Here is a 25156-nt window from a genome sequence, read left to right on the forward strand (position 1 = left end):
TTAATTGTAACAAGGACAGTGAGTTCTTTATTTTTCTGTACAGCTGTGATATTATCTCCATATTTACACATTTTCCGAATGAGACCGATCGGTACATAATATTATGATATTTGCAATAGCTAATGTACCAAAAAAGAGTTTGGACCGTAAATATACTTGATGGCCATTTCATTTTTTTTTAGTGTTGTGTTTCATATTAAAAATGTATTTTACGTAACTGTGGCGGTGCCGGTGGGTCGTAGGTTACATGGATACTAAAAAGGGAGACGCGACACTAAAAAAATTGGAAACCAACGATCTAAATCAGTCTTTCTCAAAGTGGGCGATAACGTCCCCTTGTGGGCGCTGGAGGCTTTCAGGGGGGCAGTAGAAGTCTTGAAGAAAATTAGGGGGCGTTAAGGAAATCTAGAGGGGCGACGACAGACAAATTATATCTATGAAAATGCGACGGAATCTAGCACGATACCACTTGAGATGCGATTTACTACTCGAATGCTTGGAGTCCCGTATAGACGGTTAAAAATAAGAGTTTCTGACGCATGTAATAATGTGGATGCAGCTTTATTCTTCATGTACGTAGTCCATGGTTAGTTAACTAAAAAAATAAACATCCTTCACAATATTAGATAAGTTTTAAATTCAAAGCCTTCTTTTAATGTTATTAAAAATACTTCTAAATATGATTAAGTATGAGTTTTATTTCCTTTCATTGAAACATTCTTTGATCTCAGAAAAAGGATATGGATCGCACCCTATCATTCTACCGTATCCATAAAATATGGGGGGCACTAGATTTTTTTTAATCTCAAAGTGGGCGGTGGTCAAAATAAGTTTGAGAATTTGTGATCTAAATAATCCTTTCCATCAATCTTTTATAATAGTTTTTAGTTTAAAAATCTAGACATTTGATAATTTATGGTATTCAATATTTGGATGAATCTAAAGTAATTTTAATGTTTTTTTTCTGTTTTTGACGACAGCAGTGTGGAGTTTGCGGCAGGTGAATTTGTAGAACAAAATGACTTGATGTTGATTTAATCATTACCCTCTCATCAACCTCTTTCTTCGGCTCCACTTGCATGTATTTCTGCTCCATCTCTAACCAGGTTTTCTCGTCTTTGGTACCAACATTTAAGCACATATTGATTTAAATTTATCATGTTTACAATAATTATAATGTATGGGCTGTAGGCACTACGCAGTGACGTATTGAACATTGTGTAGAAGGTGCCCTCTTCAAAATCGTGTAAAATTCTCAAGCGATTATATTATTTATTTGCGACAAATTAGACACACAGAATTAGACACAAATTAGGCAGACAAACAGAACGCGATTATTTTCGCGACATGTTATTAAATATTGTAAATATGCCGCAGGTGCCCGCATGAGATTTTATAACTTTCTTTTTAGACCAAACCAAACCTAACCTAAAATAACCAAACTTAACCTACCCCATCCTAATATAACCTAATTAAATCTTAGTTTGTGATAATGATGTATCAAACTGTATGAAAAATTCAAACTTTAAATTAACAATTATTGGATGGAAAAGCATCTGCGCCGATAGAAAAAGGTATTTAATATAACAATAGTCTACATGGAATAAACTGTTTTCGTTAAAAAAAATATATGTATATAAAAGCTCATGCGGCACAATTACCCATATTATTATTCGTATCTTACTATAAAAAAAAAACAAAACAAAAATACAGCTTTTTAATTTAAAAAAAAAATATTATTTAAAAAAAATATATTATCTACCTACATTAATATTTAATATAATATGTACCTATATTAGTCATAGCAATGATGGATCTGTAGAATTCCGGATTAATTTAATATGACTTTATTATAGGTACCTACTTAGCTTTATTTGAACTGCATTTCACGATAAACAATTCACAATAAGGGAAGATTAAATATCCTTGTGAATGTGTTATACGGTAAGTAGGTACTGGCAACGAAAATTGAAACTAATTGAGTAAAGATTAATGACGTCTTCAGTTGTCTGCATTTGCAAAGTAGGTACAGCGGCGTGCACAGAATGGAACTATTTCATTTTGTACCCCCCCCCCCCCTTTGTTATAAAATACAAGTACTAAAATAATAAGCTCACTAAAATTGTAATAATAGAGTAAAAATAATTCTGTAATTATATTCGTAATATATAAAAACAAGCACTTGATAATATTATAAAAACATATATATATTTTTGTACTTTTTTCACAATTAATTTATAATTTTGACATATTGGTTTCATCCTGACGGACTTTCACAATTATTGATAACAATACTTTAAACCAGTGTTTCTCAATCTCTAATGCATATGCTAAAAATTCCAATATAATCTTCAAAATTCGTACTTGTAAGTGTTTGTGCATTGTGTTTTTGTTCTTCGAATAGATTAATGGTTTTACATGACTAAATCAACCGCGTTTTTTAATTTTAAACATAGTTGTTCAATATTTATTTATTTTAATTCAAAGTTTTAATCGTTTTAATCCCCGATTATAAGGATCTTCATAAAGATAGTCTATGAAATAATAATCCCTTCATGGAAGACATAAATTCATGTGCACCTAATCGATTTATCTTCTGATGCCACTCTGGTGTCCAGATATAAAATAAAAACATTGGCTCAGTTTTGGATGTCAGTGGAGAAGGAATAGCCATCTCAGTCACAAAACCATATAATTATTGTCCTAATTTTCGAGTATATATTCATGCGAGAAGACTTTTTCGACAATATCAGTCATAAAAACCAAATAGAGAATGGATGTGAATGCAACACTTTGTCTCTCCGAAACAACACCGAAGCCACGGATATCAAATATTACTGCAAAGAAGCAGGAACAGATTTCGCATATTTTTTTAAACCATTTCTCAAAATTCCAGAATTTCTATTATTGAACATCTATTTACTGGTTGACTTCTGATTATTTTAATTACCAATTGAATTTGTATATCATTGTTTGATATGTCTGTTTTATGTTTATTTTTATTATTGTTTTATATCATAAAATTTAAAAAATGAACATTTTTTTTATTTATAATTTTAACATTTCACGAAAGCCGACTATAGACAGACCGAGGCTCTGAATTACGAGTTATGATGGTAGTGCTAGTTATTGATTATTTTCAAATGCAATAAGGTAATCTGTTTGCAGTAAATGAAGGTTTTCGATTGTACGTATATTTCGTCAATTAACGTTTATTTAAATATAAGCATTTATTTAAATATTACGAATTAACCATTATTTTCTATAAATAGTTTATCACATTGCACTCGAAGTGTGAGCAATAACCAGCACTATGGTCGAAATGTATAGTTTCTTGTCACGGTCTGACTATTATAGTGGGCATTGGTCGATATTTTTGTGAGAATTCGTTGTAAACCATTTGAATTATTAATTCATTCTCTCCACCCACAAATATAATACCCCACCCACGCCTAAATACAGTAACAAAACTTAAATTAGTTGCCCATCAATCCCAAGTGCAACATTCTAACATATTTTGTTCTATAGTTGCCACTTTATTGGCATATAATATTCTCCATAATATATTTATATTGACATTAAATAAAAGACAATATTTAACTGGTATTTTTGTGCATGTTTGATTATGTACGTCAGTGGCGAAATACTGACCCGGGAATGACATGAATTGTAGGTTGACATAATTATGACACGCACTTTTGCGGATTCTTCACAATATTATTCAATTATCCGACTGTGTCGCATGAAGTGTTGATGTTTAGCGAAACTTCAGTTATCAGCTGATTTGGAATAATCGATCAGACGAATACTACAATTTTATTAGATATACATAGTGTATGTACCTACATACGATTTAAAAATGAGACGCTAGTCCAAAGGAGAATTTCTACTGATGACAGTGTATGCATAGTATGAGTTAGCTCTCAGCACGGTAAATTAAATTATGATATTTTTTAAATTTTGCGTTTACACAATGAATTTGATGTATCATACTCGCTAGCAAATAACTACAGAAATAGATTCGATCATTGCTAATATTGCAGTGATTTAAAAAAATGTTTCGTACAATTATGTGAAAATATGTTTTAACATAGCTCAGATGACGTTAGAGTCTAGAGATTCCCAGTGTTTTACGAACTACCACCCAGTTTTAGATCACACATTATAATGTCAATTAAAAATGATAAGTACCTAGGTACCTATATTGAAAATGATTTTTTTGTTAAAATAAAAACAGAACCTACACATAATTCTGAAAACCTGTTTAAATACAATATTTTTGTATATACAAGCAGAAGGTTTAGCCATTTGTTAATACATAAATGAGTATTTTAAAAGTGATGTTTATTACATTCATAAACAAACATTGTATGTTTTGTGATGACTTTAAAATGCAAAAAAAAAACAATTACTCCAGATAAAGGTAAGCGATGTCGATTTGTATTATATATTCCTCCATTTTGGGAATTGATGTATTAAACTCTAGCATTACCAATAATGGGAATTTTGAAACAATTTGACAATAATAAAAATAACACAATAAATAATATACTAATATACCTAGACCTTTCGCATTTTAAAATCCCTTGGTCTGACCGGGTGACAAATGTTGACGTCTTTAAATGAATGAGAGAGGACCGAGAACCCCTGCGTTGTTTCAAAACCATAAAACTACAATATATCAGCCACTTTATGAAAGGACAAAAGTAGGACATCATAACTCTTGTTATTCAAGGAAAGTTCAATGGTAAACGTAGCCGAGGACAACGTCGCATTTCGTGGCTTAAGAACCATCATGATTGGTAGGAGAATAGCTACATCAAACTGTTGTGTATATCAGACGATAGAACAAAGGTTGTCTTGTTGGTATGCGACCTTTATTACAGGATGGCATAATACGAAGAATAGTCCTTCCAGCAATATGAAAAAAAAAATATTAAAACCATCCATATATTCTCATTTAAATACTATTTCTTTCTCTTACACTTCTACAAAATACAAAGCTATTCAATGACAGGCTGTCTTCAATTTCTGGATTAAAATTCATACAATACCTGCGAACGTAATGTGCATCACATAATTACATACTATAACTGCCCTTAGTTTCTGCATCAAGCTACGATCCTAAGCATGTAACGTATGTGTGATTTAAAAACAGTCACTGTGAAGATTGTCATAATCTCTCTTTTCATAATTAATAATTAATTCACGATTCATTTTTCTTACTGAACTAAAACCACTATTTTCACATAAATTATGTGCATATGAAACATAAATCCGATATTTACATAACGTCATCAATACGGTATGAATAATATTATGTATGTATAATATTTTAGATAATTAAAACACGTAATGTTTATAATAATAATATGCATCATTGGCCATTATAGATGGCTTCAAATATGTATATTCTACATTAAATACGGTTACATGTAAATTGTACGTAAAATATTTCACCGTAGCAATGTTCGCTGTGAGCTTTCTATCGGGAAGACATGACCGTATACTATACGGTGTCCAATTTTATTAGACTAATTTTCATAGCCGATTTTGGCGAAATTCATGAATTCAAAAATGAAAACCTAACCTAACAAATAATCCAGTATATCGGCTATTTTCAAAATTTTGTTTTCCGCTAGCTTCCTGTAAACCGACCAGAACCGTGTTTTATTTAGACAAGGATTTTATCTCAGTACTATACGACCCAAAGAGATTGGACGGTCTTTAATATACGACCATATATTTTCGATACATCATTTCACGGTGAAGTGTGATACGGTGAACTGCATACGTACATATTTCCGGACACTATTAAATACATAAAATAAATTAGTATTTAAATATGAGCGCAAAACAACTAATAATAAATGCATCTCTGACGTAAACACATTATTATTTAATAAATTTGCATCAGTGCATTCAAAGTATTACATTATTAACATTAACCTGTAGTACTTACATATTAAAATAAAGTGGCTGGATTCCTATATCGATTCGCATGGCATAGATTGGCCATAGGCCATAGATAGATGCTTTGCTTCGCAAGCGGGACTGGTAAAATGTAATAGTGTGAACATATATCATGTTTTATGACATTAACAAGGGTTACTAACAGTAAATTTCATATATATATATTATATTGTTATTATATAACAGGCTAAAATATTTCAATTTACGCTTCAGCAATAAATTGCTGGGTTATGTGTATAATGGGAAATTAGTGTAAGCAATTTTGAACAATTAAGATTCTCCCTATGTATATAAATTATATGGATACCTAGTCTTGTAGAGTATGCGTAGAAACTAGATTTTGATGTGATTTTAGAATGAAATCATTATTATGGTGTGACATATTTAATCTAATAACACTCCAAGTTATGTATAATCCACCATATTATATTAGTTTATGTTAGATACCTACGAAAAATCTTTCATGTAAGTTATTATAATACACAATACATGTCGATAACATCGAGGCGTAAAAGTAAACATTATTATCTACGAGTAGATAACACTTTTTCAAAATAACATGGTTATTGAATCACAATGTTATTAATATTTTTGGTTCCATATGGCATATATAATCAAAATATTAAATTAATATAAAAAATTACTTACTATTAACAGTACATAGGTACATGATATTATATTAAATTTAATGGAGTGAGTTCATATCTTTGCAATATGTTGTCAGTAGGTCATACGATTTTATTTCTTGTCCTCGACATAGTATGATGGCGTAAATACGTGGATGTAATGCTAGTTTGCATTATTAAAAAATAGTATTTTATTTAACTATTCTGAAAATGAAATAAGTTATATCTATGTAACTATTCTCCATAGTTGATAGTACTACCTAATGTAAAATAGAACTCCCTAAATAATTTATCCACGGATTACTTGCATAGTACGTATACAAATCAGGACCCGTCTTGCTTGTAATGTAATAAATAATTATATAATGAATACATGCAAAAAACGTATGGTTTTATTTAATTATAATGGCATTATGAAAAGAATTAATTAAAGTAAATTAAAATAATGCTACAACACGGCTTAACCGGATGAGTTCAAATGCAACGCTCAACTTCGTAGAATTCACAGCGTGCTTGTAAGCACCCGTTTACTTATAGGTACGATTGTTGACACAAATTTTATGCAATACTCTATGATAAATCTGCTGTCAGATTCTTACAACTGTATCAATGAAAAATAATTTTGGTGAAGTACGAATACCTCGTAGGAGGTTGAATAAAACATTGTTAAATTTGAGAATATGTGTTCGTAAAAATGGGTAAGTAATTAGGCTAGGTTATTGATCGATTTAAAAACATTTCGAAGATACACCGAAAGATTTCAGGTGCTTGTTAATCTATGCAAGAGGACTCATAGAGTCAAGGGTGAACGTAGGGTCGGCAAATTTTATTAATAGTGAGTAATGTATATAAATATAAGCATGAGAGTAATTTTTAAGATAAATATTGTTATACCAGATTATAACTATAGAATGTTGCTATTGTAGGATTTCAGTAATTATTTTTAATTATATTGAACATTCCTCTTCCAGCATGATTTGGCGAATGTATGTTTTTTAAGATTAGATAAAATTAATGTATTTTCCCATAGGAATAAATATAGCTTTTAATCGATGAATTTTTTTACCGCATTTGTTATTCACCGCATCCAATTCGCATTTCAATGAGAAAATAATTATTTCATTGTTGTTTATCAAACATTCATAACTATTTTTATAATAACAATTTTATTTTCTACCTTATATTAACTAAATGTAAATTTTGAAATTGCAATCTCATTATTTTAACTGAGTTAATTTCAACCATTTCTTCATTTAATTCAACACAGATGGGAAGGATGCGAGGATTTTTAATGGGAACATTTCTCTATGTAAATATATATAGGTTCACCAAAAGATTTTTTTTAGATAATTAATAGAAACCTTCAGATGTCTACATTTACTATATTGTTTTGTTATTTGTTTTTTTTTCAAACATTTGCGTACCTTCATAATATGGTATATAGAAATATATTTTTAGACATCCATTTTTCTATTTTCCATTGAATTCTGATAAAACTGTATTAGTTCGACATTTGGATAAATAATTCGTGAAAACAGATCCCTTGCGGACCATCTAGTAACCCAGTGGTTCTTAACCGGTGCACCGCGAAAAAAATGAAAAAGCAGAAAAATCCGCGAAATAGTGTAAACCGAAAAAGGTTTTCGCGAAATTATGAAAGCCGACGAAAGATCTAATGTGATTTCGATTTCGCCGAATCGATTTTAACGAAAATATAGCCGAGGGAATCATTTCTACTATAACAAAACATTGAACTTTATTGGAAGAAAAGATTGCATATTACTTTCCTTCCTTATGATAATATAGAACATTATGACTGGATACGAAATCCATTTGCTACGATTGATACATCAAGTTGTGAATTTTCGTACCAAGAAGTGGAAGAATTGGTCACCTAGTCAACGAATCGTACTCTAAAAATTAAATTTTCTGAAATAACTCTGGAGGATTTTTGGATTTCTGTCCAAGACGAATATCCAGCTCTCTACAGGAGAGCACTGAAATTCTTGTTACAGTTTTCAACATCATAATATTTGCGTGAGCTCGGTTTCTCAATAATACCTAATATAAAAACTGAAAAACAAGAGATTTATCGGCACTCCATTGCAGCAAAAAAAATGGCGTATTTCAAAAAATACGACCTCATTCTTAGGTCAATATTTATTATAAAACAATATTTATTCGTAGGATGTTTTATCACGTTTGAATAGTCAAAGACATAGCTTATAATCAGTATCTTTAGAAGTATCTTCAAATGTGATAATAGTGCCCATTTTTTGAATAATAAAATGCATAATTCTTGTAAAATTTGGGATCACATAGATTATAAATATATTTTTTTATCGTAAATATTTCACTATATAACGTTAACAACAATTTTACTAATAATTTTATAAATGCGTTTGAAAATGAATAAATCTAAAAGATCTTAACACCACTGCACATGAATGTAGGATATGACTATATTCTAAAACATTAGAGCGAGAGGTTTAAAAGAATACTATTTTATGTAATAAAAATACTTTATGCAGCCATCAAATGTTTAAAAGAAATATAAATGATAAAGCTTCAAAATTATATAAATAGATTATTTATATTATATTAAACGTTGTATTAAGGAATGTCCAGGCTTATGCTCTGAAAATACCATAAAATCTCCATTTTGACCTACGTGGCGCATATGGGCCGTTAGGGTAATTTAATTACAGTTTTTCCATATATTTATAAATATGTCTTTTCTTTAATATGTTTTTTTTTTTGGCTGATATATAACTTGTTTAATTTTTACCAATAAAAGTTATGTCCGCATATTTTTTTTTGTTTTCTTTTTGGTGCACTGCGTTTTTTCCTTATGATCAAAAAAGCACCGTGACATCGAAAAGGTTAAGAACCACTGTAGTAACCCTTTCATTCATAAGAGAAATCTTTTTACCCAATTTATGGTACTGCCAGAATGATATACACCTGCAAGCTTTAAGAATAAAAGTAGATTCTGTTGTCAGAATACGTGTCTTGTGTATTTATTATGTTTGACTTTAATCGAAAATAGAGGAGGAACGCGATCAAATGAATTATTAATTTAAAAGAAATATTAAACAATATGATATGCTGTAAGTTTTAATACATTTAATCATTAATAACCTAGTTTATAATAGATATATATATATATATATATATATATATATATATATTTATATATAAATTCTACATACAGTTAAGCAGACGAAAGTGTGCTCCAAAAAAAATAAATCAAATGGAATCGTCGCTCCTAAGCGGAGCATTTGGTTCTCCACAGAATGGAGGTTATATTAAAATACTTTTTCGTGAATAATAATAATTATCCATTCGCCCCACTCTTTGGTTTAGCTAAAATAAAACATACATTAAAATTCCCGAAAGGCATGCGATTTGTTGATAGCACTAGATGTTTTCTTCAAAATAAAAAGTCGCATTCGAACAATCTGCAAAGCTCTATTTGGCAACGTGTGCTTTGTGAATAACGATGACGTCACATCAACGTATTCGACACGTTGCAGACGGACGAGTTTTGATGTGCGAGCCGGCTAAGGCTAATTACCAGCATAATTACACATTGGTACGCAATACCCCATAGATTATACGGGTTTTACATTATCAATTCGAACATAAAATTTATCAAGACACACATTTTTGAACTATGTATCCAGTGAGGCGGGTATATTATTTTATGCAAACATAAATGGATGCAAAATATATTAAAACTGCAATGTAAATTTATCTAGCAATTTACATCACGAATGAAATAAGACAGAGATATATGCAAAGGCAGTTAAAGAATGCTACAAATATTATTCAAAACAGGGACGGATCAGTCATATTTTTAAAAACCATGTCCAGTAGTTGTATATAATTAATAGACCTGTCACTTTTTAAATAATTGTGACAATATGACAGTAATAAATAAACAGCTATATGTATATTTAGCGGTATTATCACTGTTCAAACTCCATAGTATAATGTCACGGAAAGTTTTTTGGCCGTTGATTACAAGTTGATTAAAGTAGTATCGTACTACGAGTATCAGCACATAACAGCGTACTAGCACATAACAGAATCTAAGTCTTTCCTTTTATTTTGTAGCTATGCCTCTATGTTATGGATCATCAGAACATCATATATATGTGTCATCGGAAGATAATGTTACAAGTCTCATGGACGTTCGGCTTCACCTGAGCTTTTGGTATTTACTACAATTTTTATTTTTCTTCTACACGCTCTTCTCTCCCATGGGGACTCTTAACTTATAGTTATGTCAATTCAGTTAAGACGATGAAACGGCAAATAATTTTCAAATATGGGCGCGACGAAATTTTGGACTCGCTGGCATTCGGAGAGCGATCGTCGAGGTGTGAATACGTCAATTTGTTTCGTGATGGCGAGGGGGGTATTAATTCTTAAATCATGTAAAGATGACTAAAAACGTTACCCATTTACTTTAAAAAGAAAAGATGTCAATGAATATATTATTATTGTTACTAATAGAACAATAAACAGAACATTAAATGGACGCATGTTGGATTTATATGACAAATTATATTTTGTTCGGCATGCGTCATTTGCACCAGCGACCCGTAATCCGCGCATCGTCTAGCCACGATCTTTTTAGACCATGTCTCAACTTAGGTATAGCCTTAAAGCACACTCGAGTACACATGGCGAACTCAGTCTTGAGTAACTGTTCCTGAGATATTATATATATATTAAAAATACATACGTTTATCCTAATTACGTTTCTTCCGTCATACACCTGATTAAGACCGAGTATGGTGCGGGGCGGGTATGGTTTGGTGGGCGATTAACTTCAATGCTATATATTGTGTACTTACTAGTTATGCAGTGTTATGACAAGATAAGAAAATGGACCATTTAGCCTCTCGTCACATTTAATGTGAATATGTCTTAAAGACCTAGCCACGTAAAATGGATACCCCAATAGTGATTCAACCTTGCCTGCCTTTTCTTCATGTCAATCGTATACCAGCGTGCTCTCATGCCGCTAAATACCATCCACATGTTGTAGAAGAAACAAGAAATCTGGCGAGTGATAGGAATTCTTCGAGGCGCCATATTTTTCACTTAAGAACATGTAGTATACCTAGTATGTGTACTTTGGAAAAACTCAAACGCAGACATTTTTGTTGAAAATGTTAGATTGACAAATCTAAATTATTGTTTCAATTAATGGAGTCGGAGTCAGATTTGGCGTCCGGGTTTTTAAAGCGACTCCACGTGCCTTGTATGTAACGGGAATGTAATGGGAGTAACCATGCGATGTGTTTCAATTCTCTTGTATTAATTTTTATTTGTTTACGATGAAATGTATTTGCTTGTTTGAACAGCAACTTCTGGAATGGTTTCAATACGAAAAGCATTACATTTATAGCGTGAAGATTAATTTGTTGCAGATGGCCAACAAAAGAGATAATATGTATACTTAAATACTTGTACAGTCATACACATACAGATGATATTTTTTCTCTTTGAATGGCATGACATGAAATTTAACATTAGCGTGTTTGTTTTTGATTTTCCAATACATCGATTTATTACAACTCATTTAAAATGAATTCGTTGACAATGCTGTATTACAAGTACAAATAAATAAATATTTTAAGAATGCACTTACCTATCTCAATTTATATGCGGTTATAGCATTATGATTAAAAATATTATAAATATTTTTTCCAGCATATTTTTTCGAGCTACCAGTAGCTAGCGTAGTATATTTTATCATATTTATAAATTTGCCTCTTAAATTTTATTATTGAATACAATTAAGGCATTGTTTTGTTCTACCTACTTATGTGAATCAACGTTTTCCATTATGAAGGTGGTTAAAAGTAGAAACATACTCACAGATGTACATCTTGATAATTGCATTGAGATGGGAGTGACAAGGTACTCATCGAGAATTGAAAAAAATGTGGAGGTAAGCGAATGCCAATCTTTTCACTAATTATTTTTTCAAGATATTTTCAATTATTATTTCGTTTATAAATACACAATTAAAGTATCTAAGAACGCATTTTATGTTTTATTGGAAGTCCGATGTCCTAATTTATTTTAAGTAATATAATAATATTATGTATGGTACGATAAAGGACGATGATAAAAAAATATAAAGAAGGAATATGTATAACTAACTCACCAGAAAATTTCAATTTCTGAAAGTAGCTCACATCTTTATTGAGTTTGGAGACCACTGGTCTAATGTAAGCCCTAGGCCCTAACGCGTGTCTTGAAGTGTTAATGTGAAATGAGATTTTCAATTTTCGGTAGGTTAACAAAAATGTGTAAAAATCAACGATTTTACTTGATGAAAATTAGATTAGTGAAATACCTAGTACATTATTAGAAAAATAAACGTAAACCTTTTATCCATTATTAAATAGATCTACTGAGAATTCAGTCAAAATTAGGCAGCTCGTTCCAAAATCATCGTTCCAAAGTCATCAAGAAATTAACCAACAAAATCATTCATAATTGTAAAATACGAAAAATCTGATATATTTAAGTACTATGAAATAATCACCATCAAGATCACAAATATAAAAATAGAGTAGAGACTACTGAAAACATAGAAACGTACAAGACAACATAGATACATTCGTCGTCCATTGTTTAAACATAACTTTTATAAAATATTTTAGCAATGTAATATTAATATGTCTCTCGTGTTTTATAACTGAATGCTCTTGAAAAAACTCATACCCATCATAGTCTAATACCGGCCTAAGTATCTTTGTTGTATACACTACTTATTAACACTTGACGCTTTTAGTACGTTCCGTTATGCGTTTTTTGTGACATTCGAACTTTGTTTTTATTAATGTGAACTTGAAAAAACACATTTTATTCCTTTGACCGTGACGCAATTAATGTTTATGGAACGGAATTATTGACCTTTATATGAAGCGAATAAAAATATATAACAAGATTTTCACGGTCGTTTTCACTATTGACCGACAAATAAAAAGTTGATGTCCAACAATTTGTTATATTTACAAAAAATCAAAAATACCTTGACATATTTCAATATAATGACATAATCTGACATTTTGATAAGATGCTTAAACATATATGCTGTCATGTATTCGTATTATCATATTTTTTATTATTCTAGGCGCCTACGGCCTACGCAACTTGGTAATGTGGTATGACTACTAATTATAATGCTTTTAAGTAGGTATTTAAACTTGTCAACAATCATTTTCTGATTCTCTGATAGTTTCTTATTTTATTACCTATCACGTTTTTATTAGCTCGTATTCTTGTTTGTCCGGTACAGATTTTTTCTTGTCTGTCCGGTACATTTTTTTTTCTTGATTGGAGATTTTTAGCTAACTTCCCGACTAGCTAGACATTTGAAACTTTTAGAATATATCAGACCACGACGACAATGTATTCTTTTAATACTTTTAGCCATTTTTAAGCAGAATTGAATTCATTTTCAGTTAATTCGAAAGTTGAAAGTTTAAAGTTATTATTGTTAGTTGCTAAGGGGGTCCTAGCAACTAAATTATTAATATAATATACGTGTGTTACTATGGAAATCAATATGAAATGTCAAAATGACATTTCAATATTCTATAATATTTATTTAGTATTTCTATGAAGTACAATAAAAAGTTTTTATTAATACATAGAATTGTCAAGTTTATATGATTCAACAGAACATTTAAAAACGTGGTTTATAAAAAGTTCTTTATATCTTGTATCTTGTAAACGTTAGTATATAGTTTTAAGTTATTTTATATTTAAATTTAAAATATCGATTGCGTGTACCTTGATTTATTTAGTTATTTCTAATTGATGTTCGGTTTCTCTTTGTGAAGTAGTTATGTTCGATATAAATAATAGAATTTCAAATCATACACGTTTTGATTTTTAAAAAAATCGTCGATTTTTAAATAAAATGTAAAGCAACATTATTAAACGTAGGTTTGTTGAAAAGCATTTTATTTTCTACGATAGAAATTATTAGAATACGTTTTAATGATTAATTTCTTTTATTGTGTTAACTGTCAATGCATGGTGGAACTGCATTGTATTATTGATTAAATACGACGAACTAATAAAAATCGGGTGCACCTACTGTGAATCTGTATTGTCAATCGTACTATAATAATTATAGTACAATACTATAATTTTGAATCCGCGAAATTGTAAAATACTATATTTTTTCGAAAAATATGCCAAAATACTACAATTTTGAAAAACTCAAGACGAAAACTGATCATGTAGGTACTATATCTTTTTCAAAAATACTATATTTTCTTCGCCTGTGTACTATAATCAGCGAATGAAAAATATTGTAACACTGCGGAGAATGCACAATTTATTATGGTGATTTTTAATTACTGTAGGTTTATCATTTAATTATCACCAAGGTATATTAAATTGTAGGCTTCATATACTATGTTATAACTATATTTACGATGAGAGCATAAATAATAAATTGCAATAAAATAGTATTTATCTTATTTTTCATGTCCATAAATTTTATGTCGAACAATCCGTGGAGGGAATGCGACAATCAAGGCCTGAACAAAAACGATGCATGAGTGCGAGTGAGAAAGTATTAGGCACCCTTATAATCTGTGCGACACGCGCTAGAGTAAGATAAAAGGTCTACATATGTGTGAGCTAGTTTCCAAAAGTATCGCCGGCAAATCGTGGTGAATCGCTTCACGTAGCGTCGATAACCTGCGAGCTCGTGTTGCTAAAATTGCTATTTTTTGTGTTAAACATAAAGTCAGTGGTAAATATTTTTAGTTAATTAAGTAGGAAAGATGGTTTTGTGTGTTGTATTAAAATATGGTAGCCGTACTGATAAGCAAGAAGATGGTATTACGTTTCATATGTAAGTTGATACATGTTTGTGATAATTTATTTGTATATTATTATATATTTTAATATCAGTGACCTAGTGTTTCTTTAAAATAACTTAAATTATGGATATCTTTACCTAATGGTTGCATTTTGACCGCTTAAAAATACTATATAACGTAAAAAAAATAGAAAATTATATTTTAATTCTAAGCGTCTAGAGCGAGCACTTTGGGCGAGCACTAGCGAAATAGTCTGTGGTCTCGAACATTTGTAGACGAATGCGTTCGCTCGCCCACAAACCAAACGCACGGCACGCAGCTTCATTTAGCAATGCAACGGGTGGCGTCTAGATGTATCTATAGTATTCGTGTTCGCGAAGTGACACGGTATGTTGTGGGTACTATAATAATAGTATTACGATGCCCCTTAAAACCCGTAAAGTTGCAGAGTTGTTGACAATTATTAAGAGTAAATTTTATTGCAAATGAAACAAAAAATGGCTTTTCGCTTATAAAGCAAATTCGAAATATAAATTATTTTAACCTACTTCTGGAGATTTATAATTGCGTTCTATAACTACGTCAAATATTTTAAGGCACCCTTATAATCTTTACATTATAAAATGAATACAGCAAACACTTTTTTGCGTAATCTTGGCTAACCGCAAAATGACTAACTCCAGATTTTCATAGAATTATTTCAAAGCTTTTTGCCTTAGGGTCGTCCGGACAAGATAAGTAAAATTAAAACCTATATCAACGTCGCGTAAGATTTATTGTTAAGTCCCCGCATTTGAAGCTGCGTCTAATTGATCGACATATTGTAATTAAAAATATACATACACAAGATATAAGAATACATAATATAACAGTTTTAAATCAAAAATCATGAAAAAAATCACCGAGTGGGATTCGAGCTGACGTCGCTCACTATATATGATTTTAAATTCCGTCGAGAAATGGCTAGAAACTTGAATAACTTAATGGTATTACTAACATGACGAGATTCCGGAAGACGGCTGTACAATCGGCTCTGGACCTGAATGGTCAGTTTACTAAGTAAGTAAGAGATAGATCGAAGGATGCGGAGTATGAGATTTATTTGTATATAGTCAACATTTAGACCACGCTTTACAAAGGTCGTTATTTGAAGCCGTGGGCGACTGGCAATTTTTAGTTTTGTTTAATAGGTCGCAATTTATTGTCTTAATTCTCCAAACGACTGAAGATTAATTGCGTCACTAAATATAGAAAATACAAGAATTATAATATTGCTCATTGTGAATCCGCTGGAATGGAAATGGGAGAAATGAAATGTAAAATAACTTTTATTTAGACAGCAAAAAACAACTTTAAACAGATAAGTATCACCAATTTTATAATAATACAAAACCTTATAAGGGTTATTTGAATGGTACCTACAACAAAATAATGTACTAACATTGTTATTCTTTTAATGTTATTTACAATTTGGGGGTGTTCAGTTATAAAACAATAAAAAATATAAGTATGTAATTCATTTTTTTTAATTCTTTCATTAGTAATGTCATACAGTAGATGCATATAATAAGTATTTCAAATAAATGCTTATTAACACGGGCTTAGTGCTAATCATTAGTAATCACTACTCGCACTAATACCATCACGTGTAAACAAGCCCTAATTCATAAAAAAATCAAATAGTATGGAAGGAATATTTTATTTCCAAGTCCATCGCTCCTTTATTCATTATTGTGTTAGCTGTTCTCGTTTTTAAACATTAAACACCATAATATCTTCTAATAGAAACATCAATAAACAGAATATAAGCTATGTATTTATCAAACGATTATAACTTCAGTAAATTGATTTCACCAGCAACTCATTTTGATGAGCAGCGACGCAAAAAAAGCCTGGGTGAATTGGGCGATACTTTTAGTGACTATAGGCAAACTGATACCTATCTATATATGTATAAGTGTCCTAACACAACCTAACCAAACATTACATACTGTAAGGAGTAATAGAACATACTTACTATACTAACAATAGGTAATATTTATTATTGAATGGACTAGGTGTGTGCAAAAGGAAGCATGATGCAAGTCCAAAAAATAGTTGAATAAGCCAAATTAATCATAATTCATATAAATATGGTAAATAAGAAATGGTTCAGAATGTCTCACTCTCTGGCAACATTTGGAACACATGTCCCAGCGACATACAGCGTCTTTTCGTGACTATTTCAATCACAGGGATCTACGGTGGCCAATCACGAACTCGAGTGTTTGTAACGCGATCGTACCTACCAATGTAACCCTAAGATTCGGCGGTGACATCGTTTCTCAAAGTTCAAAAGTTGGTATCGAGGGTTCCGTCGCCATGGCCAACCCTCCCTCACCTTGGAGCAATGATACAAAAGCGATTTACGCGCTGAATGTCTCACATGGCAAGACGTGGCGATGGACTGAAGGAAATGGTGTAACCTTGCGCTTGCTCAATGCCCCAATGCTGTAGCGTGACAGGGTGAAGTAAGTATAGAAGAAAAGAAACGATTCAAATCGTAACTACTAAATTAGTAAATTTCATATAAAAACATAGATCTCACTCAACTCACTCAATCTTCTTTTAGCCCTTCTGGAGATTAACGATTTTAGACTTATTTTCTTTTCCCTTTAGAACACAAAATTATGAATATAATATTCTGTGTAAAGTTTAGCGACAATTCAAGTTAATATATTAGGTAAGTACATAATGAATCGTGTAACTTTTTCATGCTATTTCAATATTAATTTGGAACAAATAAAAGAAAAACTTTTTACACAAATCAAAATAAAATAAAATAAAACGATGGAGATTTCATCGTATAGGTACCCATCTCAATTGAAATGCTGTCCTTTGTCATGTTAATACACCCGAAGATTCGTGAAATATTCACAACAAAAGATGAACGGGAAATCTATTTTTGATTTTCGCAATTTCCCATTGAATTTTAATGACTTACGTTCTACTTCCAGTTCGCTTCAGACACAGGGCGACGCACGGGGCAAAGACGGCGTAAACTACCGATATGCCCGCCCCTACCAGGTCTGTCAGACATCCTGCCCTTCCCCAAGGGCTCGCAGTCCCGTTCCAGGAGACGGTCGCTGAGTCGACCTGACTACTGTTGACTGGTGACGAGAAACGCCCCAAATACTCCATCGCAAATCACTTAGATGCACATTAATCTATTACACATCACTAATTATTATATAAACACTTATTTTTTACGTTTTACCGCATTTTCAATAATCTCTAATGTATCGAATAATCATTTTTTTAATTTATCTGTGGAAATATTTCGCTTTGCAATAAATTTTGGCACTGAAATAAAATAATATTGTTGACACACGTTGAAATTTATAAACAAGTAGCACATGTTCTTTATTGTTTGATTGAAGAAAATTACAACATAGTTTTAAAATGTATATATTATTTTACATGAGTACATAATTTTGAAAACACTTCTGAGAAAATATATTATAACATTATAACCAATAGAAAAAATCTTTTTTGATAAAAGTAAGACACCCAGCAGGAATCGAACCCACATCCCTTGGGTTTCGCGCCCGTGCACATAGACCACTATTCTATAGGCGCCATACTTAATTGCGACAAATTTTTAACTAATGGCTCTTAATGCTCTCTGAAGCGCTTTCCAAATTGAGTTACTATTGGCGATCGGCTTTTGTATTTTAAATCAAAGTAGGTATTACTTTAATTACTAACCGACGTCACGGATCACTCCAAATTTTTTTGTTGTAACTTAGTTGAATTTGCTAATATTTTTTTTTATTCAACGAATAATTCATCCATATTTATGCATATATTTTAACTAAAACGTTAACCAGTCTTGTGAATATTTGAGTTAAAAATAGTTATACTCATATCAGTAAACGAATCACTATTATAGTTTAGTTGTCAATAATTATTAATGAAAAAACATTCTTGAAAATAAAACAAAATATGTACTTAGTATTTAAATTAGTATTGGTGGGCTTAGTGAATTGGAAGGCCGAGCCACTAACTCATTTTGAGCCCCCCCCCAATATAATTAATTAAATAAAAACATTTAGGTAAAATAACAATATACCTATCTCCACCCTATCCAATTATTATTGAATGAAATAGTGATGGCACATAATAATATTTGAGGTTTATTAATTTTTTGTGTATTGTTTGAGTGGCTATGTTATAGACCCCTTTGATGTTAGTTGGAGGGATTTTGATATGGTTTTGGTAATATTGTATACTCAATTTGTTATAAATACGTTTAGTTTTAAGACTTTGGTATAATTTGGTACCTAAGTGTACGACTGGTTCGAGCTGTTGCGAGACACTGTTTTTAATCTTTGAACGAATCGATTGCGTCAAACAAAATCGCCGCTGTAAAGCACATAGTTTAATCCGGGTCGTTAATAAATTGAGTGGGTACTAGGTACCTATAAATTTTGTTGTATTTTAATTAAGTATACAAAGATAATGGAATGACTGTGGTTGGACCATTTTTAATATCGTCAATAATAATATGTCCGTTTCAGACAAGATATTATAAAAATAAGTGTCTGCAGGGCACGGTAGAAATGAAACTTCTGTAAAATTTCTGGTGAAATGAACAAAAGGTTGATCAAGAAAACTAACTTAAATTTATCTTTTATATTTTCATAATCTTTGATTTAAATTTTACGGCGAGTTGTTTATTCGTTTGTAGTAATTAAAACACGATACAGAAACCATTAATTCTAAACATTGTAAATATCTTTGAAAGACAGACTAAATGGTTTTAATGAAATAAAAGTAAGTAATTGAATCGAATAATTGATTAAAGCATTATTCAAAAATATACCACTCGCACTGTGTTTGAAAATATTATCCAACTGAACACTTCCATATGATAGTTTCTATGGCGGGAAATATAAATCCTTCACCCGGGCACATGGTAAAATTAGGCAATATTAAATCACTCACAATATCACAATGGCTACAAGCAAATACACATAACATTTTATTTTAAACGCTGTACGGCATATATTTGAATATTAGTGCGTCAAGATATATTGTGATTAACATTTCCGGTGCAAGAGAAAATTGCGACCGGATCAACAAACAAGGTGTCAATCGTTCGAGTTCTTTAGAATGGCGATCTATCGGCAAAATGTGGCGGACGCGGCGACATTTTCAATTAAGTTGTTACTGAGAGGGACTCCCTTCTGTTTGTCAGGCGGGAATTGCATTTATTAGTCTGCGTGGCAAGCTATTTAGCAAAGGCCCACCAGAGTAGAATAACAATAGGTAGGTAACTACTACTGAATCTCGTATCTATCGGTTTCGATCATATTATATTGAAGTGGGATGTACAAAATGACAATATCTAGTACGATTCACAACTTTAATAACGAAGCAATTCCGCGTATTCGTTATTGAAATAATATTTTTAACGTTCTACGTTTCCGTGGGCCAATGGATCTAATCTTAGAAACAGATTTACCAAATTACCTTTATTTATATCGTGAAGCGTAGGAAACTGTGTATAGGATAATATGAATATTATAATATGTTTTCTTCGAACAGTTTTTAGGTGTTTAAGAAGTACTTTTACACGAATCACAACGTTCTCGTCATATATTTCCCAAACCGGAAATCTGCTTTGGTGCGTTCTTTACATTCCGAGATTTTCTATAATACAATTATTCTCATAATGTATATTGATGCTTTGGTCGCCAAAATTATATGGTAGTAAGTAATACGCAACGATGTGTAAAAAAAACAAATTTGTTTCAGTGCCAAAAGTGTTTATAATTGTTTTTTTCAACTTGCATTATGCTAACACTATTATTAATGTCTGTTTACATAAATACTGAAATGGTGCAACTAAAAGTGTTGTTAAATATACATACTTTGTAAAACATCATAAACATACGTACAAAAATAATATGAATAATTACAAGATAAAAAGAACTTTTTATAAATATACAACGTTTTTAAATTTTCTGTTTAATCATATAAACTTGACTTGACTAGCTTAAACGATCAAAAAAAAATGTATTTGATAGAAATAATACTGAAATGTCATTTTGACACTCATGTTGATTTCTATAGTAACGCACGTATATATTAATAATTTAGTTGTTAGGACCTAGCAACCAATAATAGTGGATTGGATTACGGATTTCTTCCGAAATAACTTTTCATACAAAACAGAATTAACTGAAAATGAATTTAATTCTACTTAAAAACGACTAAAAATTGCATTAGCATCGTGTTCTGATATATTCTAAAAGTTTCAAATGTCTAGCTAGTCGGGAAGCTAGTTAAAATCGATTGCAAGATTTGTACCGGACAAATAAGAATACGACCTAATAAAAAAAATGGAAGATATTTGTATCGAACGAGACTTGAATCTTGAACTTGAATGAATTTGGTTTGGATTCGAAAATCTAAATTGAACCTTTCGTATATTTAATGGAAACAAAGTTTTCAGCAGCCGGTGGACGGAAGTTCGCGTGAAAAGTCACAAAGAAACCTATTTCATTGATAATTTTATTATTTTTTGAAGTTTTAATAATTATAACATATAAATTGTTACATCGACTTAGTTAAACATGAAGCTCTTGGTGGAAGAATTTAATCTGAACTATTTCAAATTTTTCGCTATTTGATTAAGTGCTATTTTAAACCTCGTTGCTCATGTATCTATTTTATATTTATGTACCTACCACATCTTTAGCAAGTTTATTATTGTTGGTCCGTGGTAAAATACAGATTGACGTTCAGCAATGTTTATTTTACTTGATATGTGTACAATGCATATTATATATAACATAAATTTAATTCTACACATAAACAGACACACATAAGTGCAATAACAGAAAAATATGATGTTTTACAGAATATTTGAGTTGCAAGAAATTAGAAATTCGAACATAACTCCAAATAATTAACCTCAAGATGTTTTAAAAAAACCCCTCCCCTCCACATATACAAAATATATAATATTTCATGAAGTATTGAGTACCCTTCTGATTAAGTCAGTATAATTTTTTTGATATATATAAATAGAGCACGAAACAGTGGCGAAGGGTTTAGGTAGGCTGTTAAAATTCGACATAAATAGTGCACACTAAACTTTGTCAGTCATACTTATTTGTTTTCATTGAACTAAAAATATAATTTGCAGATGGTGCTGGTTAGTTTTTAAAATACAATTAAACCATGCTTAAACCAAATTATAATAGTTTATATGATGTGGGCTATCCAACAAAAATAGTAGGTATACACCTTTTCAATCATATTTATTTTTTGTTTTCGTTGAAGTAAAAATGCAATTTTTAAATTCATTCTGCCTAACCAAACCATAATCGATAAAACAATCGTATATCTATAAAATATCTAAAATAGCATAATTTTAGATGTTTTATAGATAAACGAATATTTTTTACAAGATGGCTTGGATTAGGCAGAGTTTATTTGAATTTTAAAAACTAGCAAACACTATCTACACATTGTGGTCTTAATTCAATGAAAACAAATACATTTTACTGACAAAGCTTTGTGTGCACTATTTATGTTGGATCTTAGCAGTCTACCTCAGCCCTTCGCCACTGGCACGCAAAGATTATTGATCAATAGCAAAAAAAATGGTAAATTTAAATATTAAATTGACGGTATTCAAGTAGGTATATTAGTTCCGTTTCCAAAATCATTTCATAATCATTTAATATGACAGTTACAATAAACGTAACGTTAAATGGGATAATATAATATATTTCATAATAGGTATAATATTTCAATAGTTTAACCTATTTTTTTAAATAACACAAAAATTAAATAGGTACCTACACTAATAAATTAGTTTTCATTCGAATCTACATTACATTGGGATTAATTTGATTGATTTAAACAATATGAAAAACTAATGATATGTTTCATATATTATAATATACTTTAAGCACCTAGTTGGAATAATATTAGAGAAATAAGCGATGAATGTAGTAATATTGTACTTATAGAATTATAGGTATATCATTTTAATGTAATGAAGTTAGCTAAAATGTCAAAGTATTCTTCAAATACCTGAATATTATCCTCCATATTATAAAAACTCCGATAAAAACTGTCATTAATATTATTATATCTGCTATAATACAGTAGTATTTACTATTTATATAATATGAAACTCCAGCTATATAACATTCGTAATAAGTCAACTAATAAGTAATAAGACTAATAAGAGTAATAAGACTAATAAGCTAATAAGTAATAAATAACTTAATAACAATGTTCTATAAAAAGAAAACACATTTATTTTTAGTGGTCATAAAGTCAAAGAAAATTATTATTGTTGATCACAACTGAATTATTCATAAAAGACCATAAAGTCCGAATCCCCAGTTAGTTAACTGACTGGAATGCCAATTTTGATACATCATCAATCGTTGTTTATCTCATACGACTAAAGATATCACCAAGCATTCTAATAAAAAAACCATCAACATTATTTACTTTATAAAAATACCACACTAATAGTTATTATTATTTTAATGATTATTATAGAAAGCGCTATATTAAAAACACAAAAAAATAACGTAAACACAGTACCTACTCGGTGATTTTTTTTAAACACTTTTTATAATTTCACGTTCGATTTTTGAAAAAAATACTAATTTGTATTTGTGAGTTTCTCGAAATAAAATACGCGGGAAAATGTCTCGAACTGTCACTCTCGTAATTTTAAGTAGATACAAAGTATTTTAAAATTGTTATTTTTAACAGGTAGTATTATGTATTATTTGTAAACACAATATTTTGGAACAGAGAAAAATACTGAAATAATAATATTACATCGATATTATTGACGACTGCTACGGAGGATTTTCCTGCCGGACAAACGTCACATCAGCCGCGCGTCGTTCTCGACTCTAAACTTTACTCTGCAAAATAATATCCGATGCCGCTTTCTTTAGGAGTGAGCACTAGTCACTACCGAACTGTTGCTTCGGTGCGAAAGAGTAGGCCGAAATCTGGTTTCTTGGAAGAATGCCATGCTGCATGAGTCAGATAATATTCAGAAAATCCTCGGATCGGATATGATACGCGAAGTAATTCGGCCATATATTGTCTTCTCATAGTTTTTATTGCAATGGCGTAGTACTTATTATTTTTCGACAATACTACTATTAATACTATTTTATGATTATAATAAAATTTAGTTTAATAATAACTTCCGTTGAATATGTTGGAGAGATTTTCGAATAAGATTAATAGTTTAAATCTATTTTTTATTTACTTTAAAAACATTGAAAACTAAAATGAGATAAAAAAAAACCTTTTTGTTAGTAATATTAGAGCGAGCATCGATAAATTGTGACCAATTAACGTCATTAAACACTATGAAAAATTATTCCAGAAAACTTATTAACGGGAGCGTAGTGTTACTAGCGGTATCTAGTGACAGAATGTTGATCATGTAATTTGCTTAAATTTTCTGACAATATACTTTAATTAATCAATGTAAAAAAAATATTCGAAGATAAACTCGGAATGTTAATAAATCCGTTATGGAATGCGCGTTCGTTATTGTTGTTTTTATATATAATATTTTTGTCGGTTTTTATAGTTTTAATATATTTTATTTTTAAAAAAACATTGACTTTTCTTCAAAAAAATCTA

The 25156-nt window shown here is 30.5% G+C and overlaps 1 protein-coding gene across 4 annotated transcripts in view; it reads right to left on the reverse strand.

Moving 5' to 3' along the window:
• Positions 1 to 24407, reverse strand: part of Sur (Sulfonylurea receptor) — a 64671-nt gene extending 40264 nt beyond the window's left edge. Inside the window, exons 1-2 of one of the 4 annotated variants that reach the window (XM_085957555.1) lie at positions 24329 to 24407; positions 18453 to 18811 (exon numbers count right to left, since the gene is read on the reverse strand). In XM_085957555.1, the coding sequence (XP_085813681.1) occupies positions 18453 to 18649 (197 nt within the window). In that variant the 5' untranslated portion in view covers positions 18650 to 18811; positions 24329 to 24407. Of the gene's footprint in view, positions 1 to 18452; positions 18812 to 24085 lie in introns of all 4 variants that reach the window. The other 3 variants (XM_085957557.1, XM_085957556.1, XM_085957558.1) reach the window with 3 other exon arrangements.
• Positions 24408 to 25156: the final 749 nt, after the last annotated feature.

Source organism: Rhyacophila brunnea, unplaced genomic scaffold, assembly GCF_057557595.1.
Source record: "Rhyacophila brunnea isolate RB1 unplaced genomic scaffold, BYU_Rbru_1.0 scaffold_7, whole genome shotgun sequence".
In the NCBI taxonomy this organism is placed as follows: Eukaryota; Metazoa; Arthropoda; class Insecta; order Trichoptera; family Rhyacophilidae; genus Rhyacophila; species Rhyacophila brunnea.